General features: G+C 37.5%; 1 protein-coding gene across 1 annotated transcript in view; it reads right to left on the bottom strand.

The window, feature by feature from the left end:
• Window positions 1-14,436, bottom strand: part of MYO3B (myosin IIIB) — a 206,582-nt gene that overhangs the window by 47,249 nt on the left and 144,897 nt on the right. The window contains exons 31-33 of the mRNA XM_057423759.1: window positions 13,900-14,062; window positions 13,122-13,202; window positions 3,939-4,059 (exon numbers count right to left, since the gene is read on the bottom strand). Of these exons, the coding sequence (XP_057279742.1) occupies window positions 3,939-4,059; window positions 13,122-13,202; window positions 13,900-14,062 (365 nt within the window). The remainder of the gene's footprint in view (window positions 1-3,938; window positions 4,060-13,121; window positions 13,203-13,899; window positions 14,063-14,436) is intronic.

Genomic DNA, 14,436 nt, shown 5'->3' with positions numbered 1-14,436 from the left:
ATAGTTACAGACGTATCTAATGTGTAACAAAGTCACTATGTAGAAAGTATTCTTTCTGCTGTACTACATAGTATAAGGCCACTGATCATGTACATATAGCTAACTTGTATTGTGACGTTCAGCATTAGTGAGCTACAGTTCAGTGAGCTAGAGGAAAAAAAGAACAATACAGAAACATTTTCCTAGGTAAGTATCAGATCAGTATTATTTAACACAATTTTCATTTGGGAGGGAAATGGATAAGAAGATGGTGGAATATGTAGGTTACAGATGCTTTGATGAGATTCTAAAGGGATTTAAAAAAACTTGAGGATGAGAGCTCAGCCTGAACAAGAACATGAACAACGTAGCATGGATTAAGGTCCTTAGTCACTAAACTATAAGTTATCCTGCTAAGAACAAGAACATTTATGAACAATATATTCACTAGAGATTTGTCAGTCTAACAAGTTAAAAATCACAGGTTGTTTTATAAAATTACTTCTCCTTTCTCTACAGATTATTCTTAATTAGCTCAAGAGATCTCTAATAATAACTTGAAATTATAGCTATGACATTGAAAAATGCAGCAACTTTGATTTTATGCAATGACCAATTGTAAAATGGAGGCAGACATGAGGCGAAGTAGGTGTCCACTCTGGCCTCGTGGGAGAGGAGATCCTGTCATACTCCTCCCTTCTCTGATGTCTATTCGGCTCTCTGCAGAAGGGCAAATCTGTTCTTCAGCAAGGTTGTAAAAAGGGCTCTGAAAGGTTTTCAGTTTCCTCATTTGAATTTAGTCTTGACTGTGTTTAGCTCTTTAAATAACTCTGCCCTTTTAAATTTTTCAATAAGCTACCTTGGGAAATGGTTTGATTGTGATTCAGTTACTTCATACCATGCAGGCCTGCAGGCTCCTCTCAGTGGTTGATGATGTCAAGAAAAGGCTCGGCAAGTGTCGCATACACAGACTGCATTTCAGGGGGTAGAATTCAGACTTAGTGTCAGTCTCTCAGGTGGACAATTAATCCCATGACTGTTTTTTGGTAGAAGGAATCATGGTCAACTTCACAGCTCAGTGGAACTGAATGGAAAAACGTATCTTCAATGACACAAAGTCACTTCCCTGCTAACGTTTACATTATTTTCCTGTACCTATTTCTATTCCTATTTGCCAATTCTCAATGAGTCTTTAATTCCATGTATTTGTATTTTTGTATTCAAACACAGTTAATACTGGTTTTCAAGTTAAGCATGTAAATACAGGAAACATTTAACACACAATGTTAAATGAACTGATGTGTGCATTTAATTAACATCCTACGCCATGTATTAGTTGGAATTTGCTTACATCCTGCATTCACTGACTGAAGAGTGTGCACTAGTCGTAGAGATTCAATTTCCTTGAAGGAATTCAATTTTTTTTTTTTAAAGTGCCCATTTCTTCTGAACACTTTGAAATTCATTACTTGGTAAAACTGAGTCCTATATATATTACAATACTGTAACTTCTTTTTTTGACAGATCTTTGAAAAAGCAGCAGGTTGCCATACATTTCAATGTGCAGTTATATTCCTGTGCATACCAAAGAACAGAACTGTAAATGATTTTGCCTTCTGATCCTGCATACCCTTCAGCTTAATTTTATTTTTCCAAAACTACCAGTTAGGGGGTGGAGAGGGAGAAAGAAAAGAAATTAAAGTAAAAGAAATGAAACACAATTAAGATAAAAGAATATTTATTGTTTTATACCTTAGACCCACAGTACATGAAGCCACAGTGCGGCTGTCTTCTCTAGGGACAGATTACCAGCTACTGTGTTAAACATCTGCACTATTATTCAGCAGCCTTCCTATTTCCTAGAAGTTTCCTGTATGACTGAACAGACGAATGCTTAGTACACAACTACCCAGTAACAGCTACATGTGGAAGTGAGGCTTGATTCATGGGAAGTAAGTTATCAGATTTAGTCCTAAAATTATGAATATCACCTGTGAAATGTTGGACATTTTCAGGTTTCAATGAAATCACTGGAACCTGAGGCCATTGCTGAAAAATTTATTGGAGTAGGCAAATAAACTGCAATATTTTTTTTTGGGGGGGGGAATTAAACTTGAGAACTGCCAGCAGTAATGGCAGTTTAGCAACTCCAGGCAAAAGAAGGAATTAATTTATTTATCTGTCTGATTGCACATAGAATCAGGACTGGTGCAAGACCTGAATGGCCAATGTATTTTATATGGGCACCTTCAGGCCAGATATCTAAAGGCATTTAGACATTGATTTCAGGGAGTTTGGTGACTGAATGTCTTTATAGGTCTGTATATTTGTGCTTCATAGAGCCCAAATTCACCTTAACAGTTACCGAACCATAAAATCTTTGTGAGCCTTTGTGAGTGATGTGCAATTAAGCAAGCTGTACCTAAACCAGAAAAATACATTTGCTTGGAGAACAACAAGGACTTCCAGAAACAGTCTAATGCAAAAAGAGAATAAAACTATTTTTGTCTAAATACACATAAAACAGATGAAGGAAAAAGTTGAGAGGCTGTGTGCCTCCAAACAAGTCCAGGTGACACTAAAAAGAAGAAGAAAAAAAAAGCCTATTTATATTGTAAATAATTATAATTTAGGATGCCAAATAAAACTGATAGTAGCTTATTAGCTCTTGCTTTTAACCATCAGTGCAGACTGGAGAACAAATGACAATGCCATCATCAATAGTTCTAAAGCGATCACAAGATACATACCCCTTAACTACTTAAGAGACAGAGGGAGCTGCATGCATATAAAGGGAATAATAAATTAGGAAACTCATTGCCCCAGTGAGCAGTAAGGTAACGCAAAAAAGGCAAACTGCAGTGGGCTTATCCTTTCTTTGAAAATAATTACTAAACCCATCTAAGTATTTATTTATTTACTTAGAATTTGGCTTGAAGTGTTTTCTTGCTGAAAACAAGAGTATTGCAAGGAAAAGATTCTGGATCACTATTAACCTACAAGAATCAGGTGATTACGCCAGAATAATATATGTATAATAATAATAATAATAATATCCTATACTAATAATATCCTATAATAATGCACCAGAACATGTAGCAGATATTATTCAATCTAAATCAATCAAAATTAGCATGGAAGTTAATGTAATTTAATGTTATGAGCATACACAGAGAAAGAAATACCATTTTGGAGAAGCTCAATGGTTATTAAAAAAACCCCACACCCTGATTAATGTAATAACATTATCTAGTTATAGTCAAAAAAGTAATTGCTTTCTTCAGAGAACTCTTCAGAAGTGTAACAGAACCTGCATTTATATGTATATAGGAAGCATATAACAGAAATAAAGACTGGAACAGCACTGAGATGTCCTTCTGTCCATGCCATAGCAAGAGAAATCTCATAACAATTAGTCACTGAAACCTGCTAATCAAAGGGATTAATCCAGCAAATGCAGCCACCTCTCCTTGAACACTGCTGGAGGGACAACAGCTGAAGATGTAACAGATCTCTTCTTGCCTCTCATCCCCAAGGAAGCATCAGGGGGGACATTTGTCTGGGGTGACTCCATTGGTAAGGAAGGTTAAAATACCCTTCCTCTATAGAGAGGAGGGCACCACTATTACAATTTACAGTATTACCAGGCTTTCTGTCAGACTTGTCCATTTGCTTTTTATAGTTCTTTTTGCTATAGACCACAGTCTATGGTATTCTGGGTACTCCTGAGAAGTACACAGAAACAGGACAGCAACCCAGGACAAACAGCACTGCAAGTAAATCTAACTGTTAACTGGGAGAGCACTGAGATGCGTGGCTAACCTGCAGGTGCTCATCCTCAGAAAATGGCAGGTTCCCTAATTGCTACCTGAATCAGGATGACACGCCTGCTCCTTTCAGATCTCACTGTTTGGAAAATTACTTTTGTTAGGCTATAGACAGCAAAGGATTCAACTCACCAGTGCTCTTCACAGCCAAACTCAGAAGTAGAAGAGCTGCTCTTAAGCTGAGGATCTGCCACGCAGCCAGGGCTATTTTTCAATCTTGTGTAGTTTTTACGAGCAATGTACCCCCTGAAAGCTAAAAAACACAGTTACGCATCAGAGAAAAATTCTGCAGAGCTAAAACACAGAGCAGCACCTGGCTCTGCAGTGCAGAGCTGAATGTCCTCAACTTTAACTGGACCAGTGGACACAAAGAACAGACAGCACCTCAGAGGGTGGCTCCAATGTTTGCAAAGTTAACATCAGCTGAAAATTATATTGGACCTAGCAAGAAAGACAGGCCTTGAAATGAGCATATGTCAAATTTAAACATGATTCTGACTTAGAATGTATTAAAAATACATAGCAGAAAATCATTCCCCAAACACCTTCTTTAATCACAACTCCATGATTTGAGCATATCAGAATTTTACAGAATCAGAAGTTTTACCCACTTTTAGTGTGGGGGATGAGGATAGAAACAGACACATTAAACTAAAACTTAAAAAATAAAATGGCAAAGAAAATGGCCATGAATAACATTCTGAAGATACCCACATCCTTTATTCTATGCACTGTCTCTGGATATGGGTGTCTAAGTAATTTAATTACTTCTGTAATTTTATCCAACATAAATTTACCTGAATTCTTGACACCTGTGAGCAGTTAGAGATAAAGCTCCAGCAGAAACCACAGACATCAATACTACTGCACTTAGGACAAAAGACTAAAAAGTATAGCAATCTGCACTTAAACCCACAGATTTTAAATTTTATTTCTTGTACATTTTATTTCAAGCATTATTTTAAGTAGAAATACCTTGATAAAAGGTGAGAGAGCGCTGAATAATGAAGATGGTAAGTAGAGTATCAATGACGTAGCTGAAGTGTACAACAAGCAGTTGCTGATTAAGAAGGCTGAGGGTAGTGAGGGAAAGGAGCTGGAGCTGTTTATTAGTCTAGCAGGACTGCAATTTAAACAGTGAGACAGTATGTAAAAGAAAATTGGAGCTAAGATCAGGAAATACGATTTTGAAGACAAAAAATCCCTATCCAGAAAAAGCTTTTAAGCACACTAAACACACGCAAAAGCAGAGTCAGTCTGGGGACTAATTACACAAAGAACAGCCCTCTCGTCAACAGAGTCCAGGGTTAAATATTACAGTGGGATGTAGAATAGGCACAGAAATGTGGTCTAGGGCAACCTCATGCAGGATCAGGGTCAAGACAACATTGTAGATTACAATGGGAAATTGGGTGGTAGAATAAATATACGTTATTGAATAAATTGAAAACTGAGAAGTTGATCAGAAGATTAACAAGTTTTCCCTGTATTCACACCTCTGGTTTTGTCAAAACACTAAGAATATGCATTACTTACACAACAGAGAATAAAGACCCTGTAGTATTTGCAGTCCCTCAATTATTACCAAATTATGAGATAATTGATTGATTTCACTTTTCTTCCACTGAACTACTTTTATTCATTCATGTTTGGGTTGGTTTTGTGTGTGTGTACTGAAAAGATAGTGGAGGAAACAAAATAGAGCTACCCTGATTGCACCTGCTCTTTCCCTTAGGAAAGTGCTGTGACTAATCCCTTATTTTCTATTTATTTCCGGTATAATGTTAATGGTCATCTTTTCAGCCACCTACCTCCTCAAAAATATGTGGTGTTGCACTTATTTGTTCAATATAAGAAAATGGAAACTATCTGACTAGTTCAAGCTGTGGTTTTCAATGCACCATAACAATCCATGCATTTTAGTGCTACAGAAGTTTCCAGGGTAAGAAGCAGCAAAAATTGCCTTTTAATGAGAGGTTACTAAAATAAACAACCATTCACTTTACAGAAGGCGTGACAGAAGTTGGGCTTGCTGAGGTGTACTGAATATAAAGCTCAGGTATCATGAGGCTGAGGAATTTTCTGCCCCTAATAATCTGACTGGAAAAATCTGCCTATCTGGTGGAGATGAGGCAAGCATTCACTTGGCCCATGTGATCCAGCTTCCAATTCCTAACTATCCCCTACTGACCAGACAAGGAGACTACTCCAGCACTGGCAGCAGAGACAGCTGGCCAGCACCCACCTCTCTGCTGCTGAAACATGCTGAGCATCAGTCAGTCGATGGTCTACTATAAAGAAGCACTGAATCAAATGAACTAATAAAATAAACTTCAGGTTTATCTTCAGCAATTTCTCAATTTCTAAGTAGTTCATTGCATGTGTGTGTGTGTCTTTAAAATCAACCCTGATAGCTACTGTGATTCTATTTTTTTGAATTCTGTTTCCCAGAGACTCTTACTAATGTCAGTATAACCATTTTGGTCTTTCCCTCATTCACTACACAAAACCTGCTATATCTGATTTAATAAACACAGTTTTTACCTTGTCTTTTGTTTTCATATATATTTTCAAAACCAACTCCTCTTCAACTTAACCTTTCTGCAAGCTGGTTTCTAACATTCTTCTAGAATACCTTGAATCTGACAGGTAAATGGCTGGATTTTTCCTACTTTCCTTTTGACTCATGGGATAACTGAAGTAGCAGAGTAAACAAACTTGTCTCTCAAAAGCTTCATTGAGCATTAGTAGGGCTGCATCTTTTCAACATTTATTAACTGGATCTATAACGTTTCAAAAGAAATACATATGCAAAGAATTCTACTGGGGGAGTCTGAGAGGCTGAGAAGCTGCTCCATCACAGCAATTTGCATTACTGACTGGTGGTGGTTTTGACACTAAGCACTTGGCTCAAAGAGTGTGAAATTAGCAGACTCATGTTGCTACTGCTCCATGAACAATCACTGCATCATTGAAGAAGAATGATTACCAGCTGTCACCTCATTTTCACTTTATGCAGTCTATATTCCAAACTTTCCAGAAACAGTATCTTTAACCCTAATCTTTACATAGCCAAAGATGACAGGATCTGAAAAGCAACATAGAAACTGAACTTAATTTTAGCACTCACATTAGTAACTTGGTATTAAATGTTTATATGCCACATACACATTTTTACTTCTTGTACTGATCAGTTCTCACACAAAGTAAGTTTGCTGCCAGCCCCAGCACCTTGCAAACCAAGAATATATTTACCTCAAAGAGTCTGAAATTTGGTGTCTTGCAGTTAAAAAACCTTTAAGGTCTAAGTACCAAGGCATATACATTACACACAACGTTGCACAATTCCAGATAGGAAAAGTCCAAGCATTTTCCCTCTGAATCCCATAGGAAATATACAGTTACAGAGCAAATTGTGAAGCACAATGTGGAAAGATCAAAGCTAAATAATCACAGGTCTATAGCAGAAGTATAAAGAAAAGAGATTAAGTAGTTTTTTAAACAGCAGAAGGATTCATTCTCAGTTGTAAAAAAAATCATGTTAACCAGGTATTTTCTGGGCAGACAATTTTAAATCTACAGTATCACATAAAATAGCATATAACAGCAACTTGGAAAGGAAAGCTGATGCTTGCATTGCAAGATATCATGGTAGTAAGTACTCAGAGGTTGATTTGCTATGAACAGCATATCACTTTCTTAATTTGTCCAGTTAAAAGAGCATTCAGCAGCTTAACTAACAACATCTGAGAGGATTTGGAGCCTATAAATCTGATTCTTCACTGCATGCCAAATTAATTCCAATGAACACTAAAAGGGACAGAGAGTGACATCCTTTGCTGGGTCCCATGAATACCTCCCTTCTTTCATCTCTCACTCTTGATGGATATTGGGTGATTCCTGTTTAACAGCAGAAAAAAACTTTTAAGTTCTGTGGCAGAAGCATTTTGAGAAAGCGAGTCATGAGTTCTCACGTACAAGCAGCAACTATTAGTAACAAGAAGTGACTATTAGGAAGACTCACCAAGACTGCCATCAGGACTGGTGTCACTGATGCCTATCACCACTTGAATACAGGGTTTTAAATTACCATGCATTACAGTTTCTGATTGTGAGACTTGGTCAAAGGAAAAAAAAAAAAGCAAAGATGACTGTGAAACTCTTTGTCAACATTAGCAAGAATAGATTTTCCAACATGTTGTTGGACAATGTCCATTGTTGTCCCTTCCTGATCGTATCAAGGGCATGAAAACTAGTAAGAATGGTCTCCACCTCCTCAAAAGCAGGAGAGTAAACCAAAGGAAATGCAGATGTACTTATATTGACAGAGTTTAGCTCAGAGATGAGGACAGAATATAGGACCTCATACTTCAAAAAAGTAAGACCTTCCTACTTTTCCTAACATGTTCCCTGCAGATGAGCAGCAGGCTTTTAATGGTTACTAGAGATAAACACTAACAGTAAAGAATTACTGGATGCCCTCAGCTAGCACAGAACACGAAGAGACAGAAGAGTAAAGTTAACCAGAGCTGTGCAGCCTGTACAAACCAGCCTGGTTTACCCTGAATGTGAAATCAAGATAACAGAATGAGTCAGTTCAGCTGTCATTCAGAAAAACACATCTCTTCAATGGTTCTTACACTGACAATGTAATTAAAAGGGAAAAAAAAAAAGATACAAAAAGGGCAAAATCGGATCTGTGACTTAATGGTTGTTATTTTCAGGAAAATAAAAATATTTTTAGATATATTTATAAGGTGCTTAGAAGTTTTTGGAACATTTTACTCATATAATTCTTAGATCTATATAACAGTATTAGCTCAATACACGTACGCACACGTGCACAATGATATAAATAGACAGATAAATATAGGGTTTTCAAGAAATACTTCCTTGCCTTCTACTGAAGCCAGTGTTAAACCTTTGTTGTTAAAAATCCCGAAGGTAACACTTTTATTAAAAGCTGACATTTCTTGTAAACGTAAAATAGTAAATTACAGCTGTTCTCTCACCCTCTGTTTTTATTATTATTATAATGGAGTAAATTTTGCTAGAAGCACATGTTAGAGAAATGTAAATAGTGAGCAAACCTGTATGGGCAGAAGTTACAGAAAGCAAGTAATTCACAAAGGATTTCCTTCATCTGGTTTCCTTCTGAACATCCATCACTTTTTATATATATTAAAAAAAACCCAAACAAACAACAAACCCAAATCTTGAGTTCTTGATAAAGAATTTTCCAATACAATGTGACATATGGTGAGTGTGTGAGCACGTGTTGGAGGAGGAGATGGTGGCTCAATGGATTAGTCATTTGCCTTTCACCTCTGGAAGCATAGTTAAACTCAGTCCTGACCAGAGCTGCACAGTATATTCCAGATGGCTAAAGTGGGCCTAATTAAAATGAATTCAGTGATGTCACCTTGGATCTAAGTGAATCGCATGCACCACTCATTTGGCATTTTGGCAACATCAGTTCACAAACGAAATAACCAGATTAAAATCCTCCTGTAAGTCTTTTGGGACGACAGTCACACTGCATGGAAATACATGTTATCAGAACTGGAAAACATACTTTTATAATTGTATTATCTGTTGTTTTAAATTCTTATTAATGCATTCTTCTAATACAAAGAAATAACAAATGAGTCTTGCATGCGAGGTAAATCAGTGCAGCAACATTTCAGTCAGATGATTCAGTGGATATACACTGATTTAAACCAGCTGTGTATGTAGCAACATAATTTAAAAAAAAGATTATTTTAACAAAATATTTTCCTTTATGTAGACTAAAATCAAAACAATACAAATCCAAATTATAAAGAAATACTCAGAAGTGCAAAGTATTGTTAACTCAAACATTTCACACAAAATCATTCTTTACAATTCACCTCCAAGTTAAAAATTAGAGTTTTCTGACCTTCACAGATTGGGAAAATGTGACTGGAAGAAGCAGGAAAGACCTTGTGTACCCTATCTACCATTTTTGCCATGAGTCTAAGAACATCTGTGTATTCTGAGGACCTGCGATATAAATACGCTGAAGTAGGGTAGCTTTTTCTTCCCCATCTATTTTAAATTCACAAATATTTTGTTTGCTAGCAAGGGTGTTTCCCCCATCTGAAAGAATGACTTTTTTCATGTAAAACACTCAGGAATTGTATCCTCATGTATATTGTGAGGGTTGTTTTTTTCATAAGTTGGTTTTTTCTTCCAACATTTCTTCAATGGATAGTGAACTGCTGGGCCCACAGAGATCTCCAGACCACCAGCTCATGTATTTGAAAGGCATCTGTTTATTTTTAAAATGCAAATGCAGTCTACCTCAAAGACTGACTTGCAAGAAATGAACAATCTGAACAAGTCAAGAGGTTTCCAATCAGGAGCTGTGTTCCTCCTTTATATCAGGCTATGATCACTTGCTGTCAAAACCACTTAAACAATATCCTGGAATCTGAATGAAGTCCCCCCACAATTAAAATGAGCAGGATAATCCTGCAAGAATTATTCAGGCAAATCATTTTTCACACAGTTTAAAGTAATGATAAGGTCATTTACAAAAGAAATCAGCGCCTTTGAAATGCTGACTTGTAGACAGAGGACTGCCTGGAGGAGGGCCATAGATAACAGTGAAGACTGGCCTCCTAACACTACCCTTGCAGTCTTTGGAACTGATTCTGATGAAGAGAAGGCCCAATAAGGTTAATACCCCTACTTTGATCTCTGTCAAAGCGTACCAGCAAGAATTAATTTACATTTCAGATGAAAAAGGTTGACAGCATGAAAAGGCATCTTGTTTCTGGTATGTGAATGTGCTGTAATAGATCGGGAATTCTGAAAGGAAGTTCTGAGGAAGCTAAAGGGATAAGCCGAGCGGCTGCTTTTATTGGGAAAGAGATGAAAGGAAAACAAATTTCAATATGCGCTGTTCTGTAGAAACATGTAAGCCAAATGCTTCCTAAATTTCAAGGCCTGCTTGGGCAGGGGGCGAGGGGGAAGGGAAAGAAGAGGGAAGTACATATATTTTAATTGTACGGTTTTGCTAATGTCTGGATGACAAATGCAAACAATCCATCTCACTGCCTGAAAAGGCTCATTAAAAAAAAAAAAATACAAAGGTGGTCATACTCAATTTTACTGAAAAGCTACCTGGAACTACACACTCACATTATAAGATGTGCAGGGAAGAGAGATTTGGAGTTGCCTTTGCCTCAGTGTCACTAGGCACTTGGACAATGCAATGTAATGTAAACAACAGAAAGACTGTCAAGGTGTTTTAAAACCTGGAAAACGGTGGCTATCATTAGCAAGCATGAACTTTGATTTGAAACACAAAATAATTAGCACGGAGAGAAGAGAAAATGTTGCACAAGAAGAATTTTCAAATAAGAAGTCCTAGACACAGGTTTCCAAAGGCAGACAGAAATGTGTTGAGGAGTTGAGGATTATTACCTTACTCCTTTGAATGCAGCACCAAAGATAGGAGGGGCAGACAGCCTAATTAATACGAAGGTGCACTGTGTCACTCTTAACCGTATATTCCTAATGTTATTCACCCAGACTGACACCAGAACTGTCAAGTGCTAGGTTACAAAGGAAGACAACATGTGCGCTGGTAGGAAGAGTGCTAATAGCATTCCTCCAGCATTAGGTCCAGAGAGCTCAACAGAAGTGTCCAAATTCAAGGTTATGTGTACACTCTCACTGCTTCTGCTCTGCCATGTTCAATGCAGCATCTGAGATGGCAGGAAGGAACACAGAGCTCAATCTCTCCCTTGTGTGCAAACAGCAGAATAGATCAGTCACTTTCACTGAAGAGCTAGTAATGAGCACGCATCTCCTACTCACCCAAGAAAAACTCTGCATGAAACTCCAAGGCAGAATGTCCCCCACACTCTTCAGGTAATACTGCTACACACCAGCTTTCTACTGAAACTGGGTAACTCTCCTCTTAAGGAACTAGTAATAGTGGGATAGTGACGGGTCAACTGCTTCACTTTCCTTTTTATGGCAAAGGGTTGTTGTAAGTCAGGAAATCAATGTTCCGGCATGGCCAAGTCTAAATGGAGCAAATACTCCAGAAAACAGTTGCAGGGGGTACTTTAAAATCTACTCTTTCTGCTATCATGAAAACAACAGAAAATGACAACACAAAGGAGAGGAAAAAGGGGAGAAAGCACTTATGCAGTCCTTCAATGCTTGTTGCAATGGGAGAAAAGAATTCTCCTTGACAGTTCTTCATTTAATAGAATATTCTGCATTTAATCCTACAGCCATGGTTCATGACTCCACAGAACAGTATGCATGCAAAGCTATAAATTGTTACTTTATCCTAGTGATACTCTGTTCCTTTCTGTAATTAGTCTGGTATTCTGTTTCTTCAAAAGGTCACAGCAAAGCTTAATTTTAGAGTAGCAAACGCAGACAAAAAGAAAACAAATTAATTTACTGAAAATAGTTTGAGAACAAATCAAAAGAATATTCAGAACACACCTTTTTCAGACTGACTTTAGTCTCTAGGATACAGAACTGAGAGGTGACAAAGCTTAAGGAAATATATCACAGATAGCCGGTAGAATAAATAAGGTACTTTGGTTTATCTGTAAACACATTTGTTACAACTCATTTTTGAGCGGCTACAGTCCTTCAACCTGGGATTGGACAGGAAAAGTGTATTACACTGCATTATATGGAGGTTGCTTCATACTAACAGCATCTGAAAACACTATTGAGATCACAGCACTGCTTCCTAGATTTCTGTGCCATATGGTACCCCGCGCTCTACTAGAGACCTACACAGCCCTATGGGCCTGTTCCTCCAGTAATCTCTTTAAAGTTTATTCAAATTCATATTGATATGGCTGCATAGGAGCCTGGCAGAGAGTCAAAAGATTGGCCAAAGCTGGCAAACCCCACATGCAGTCAAAACAAAAACCTGTCAACCTGCCAAGATGAGGGCTGACACAAAGACAGAGAAATGCAGGTCCAGCACCTCCATCCACAATCACAGTCAAAACAAACCAGTGCTTCATACCAGCTCTATGTATAGTTGAATCACACTGACTGTGCTCAGAAGAATCTTAAAGAATTAACTCAACAGCTTTTAATCAGTATGTTTTGCTTCGAGAGAAGTAATTACAAAAAGCCTTAAGTGCCTGATACCTGTCACTGGTGTCATTTCGCACTGAAGAACAAAGGATAAGAAGTAATGCTTGTGATAGCTTTTGTTTGGACTGTATAATATTTCTCTTGGCTATAAACACCAACACATGAAATCAGAATAGGTGTTGGCAATTGAAATGATGTTTTAATTACCTGCTTGAATATGTATAGCAGCATCAGTTCTTCTGTTCCTTATTTCCTTGTACTTCCTGCGAGCTTCATATCCTCTCCAGGCTAAAAATACAAAACCATGTGCTGGAAATTACATTTATTTAAGGAAGTGCTACAGAGTCTACAGAGTCAGAGATGTGCTGAAACTTTCATCCCTCCTGCCATAACCACTTCATCCCCCACCCCCAATACCTCTTCCCCACCCACCCACATGTTGAACTCTGGGTTCATGACTGCAGTATTCACATCCCCATAACTTCAAACACTGCTTCACTCATCCAAATTTTAATTGTCACCATGTGCTCACTGATGTCCTAACCCAAAAGGCAAAGGTGCATGATCATGTCAGCACAAGAACTTCCTCCTCACACAGCTCCCCAAATTGGATATAAGGAAGCCTCTTGGGCCCACGCCATGACGTATGTTACCTGGAATTTTGGTATACATGGGGGCAGGAGGAGCATGCTACTGCATTAATTTATGTGCTGCATGCTAGCATAGACACACCTAACAATATTTTAATTTTGTGCACAGGCATCACACTCAAAATACTAAAATATTTAAATAAAGACATTACCAAATACTAAGATGACACCTTAGAAGTAAATCAATAATATTTGCATCAATTAGCTGAAGAGGAAAGCACCTCCAGTTATTTTGATTTCATAATAAACTATTATGAATGAATAAATAATGTACATGAAATTTAACAGCTTGAAATGCAAAAACACTGAATGAAATAGGGAATGTGAACATTTACCTGACTGTATGGTAACAGCACTATTTTCTCTTTTCTCTTTGACTTTCTTGTACCTCCTTGCTCCAAGCCATCCCTTGATATAGGCTTGCATGACCACCACCCTTCCTGTAACTTCTCGCAGGAACAAATTCAACTGTTCTATATGGTAATACTTTAGAAAAACCTGGAATGGAACAAAAAAAAAAAAAAAAGAAAAAGAAATTCAGTATTACATGCAGGCAGTAACATAACCTCTTGTATTCTGCATTTTCTTTAGTCTTACTTCAGCTTATTTTAGGGCACCATTGCTGAGAAAACTGGTAAAATACTGGTTGCTAATATCACAGCAATCTTGTGAACCAAATACTCGCTCTCAGTGTGCTTGCAGAATTTCATTATTTCACTGATTATAATCAACCCATTGCAAAATAAATCACATGTTTACCCCCTTTAAAAAGTAAAAAAGAAGGGGGGGATTTTTTCAAGTATCAACAATTTTGAAATGTAGCCTTTCTTGACAGTGGGAAGATAAATCCTGGATTGAATTTGGTTTTAGAC

Source organism: Pezoporus wallicus, unplaced genomic scaffold (assembly GCF_028554395.1).
Source record: "Pezoporus wallicus isolate ANWC-B61680 ecotype Strahan unplaced genomic scaffold, APGP_CSIRO_Pwel_v1 contig_1181, whole genome shotgun sequence".
In the NCBI taxonomy this organism is placed as follows: domain Eukaryota; kingdom Metazoa; phylum Chordata; class Aves; order Psittaciformes; family Psittacidae; genus Pezoporus; species Pezoporus wallicus.
This window is presented reverse-complemented; position numbering and strand designations above follow the sequence as displayed.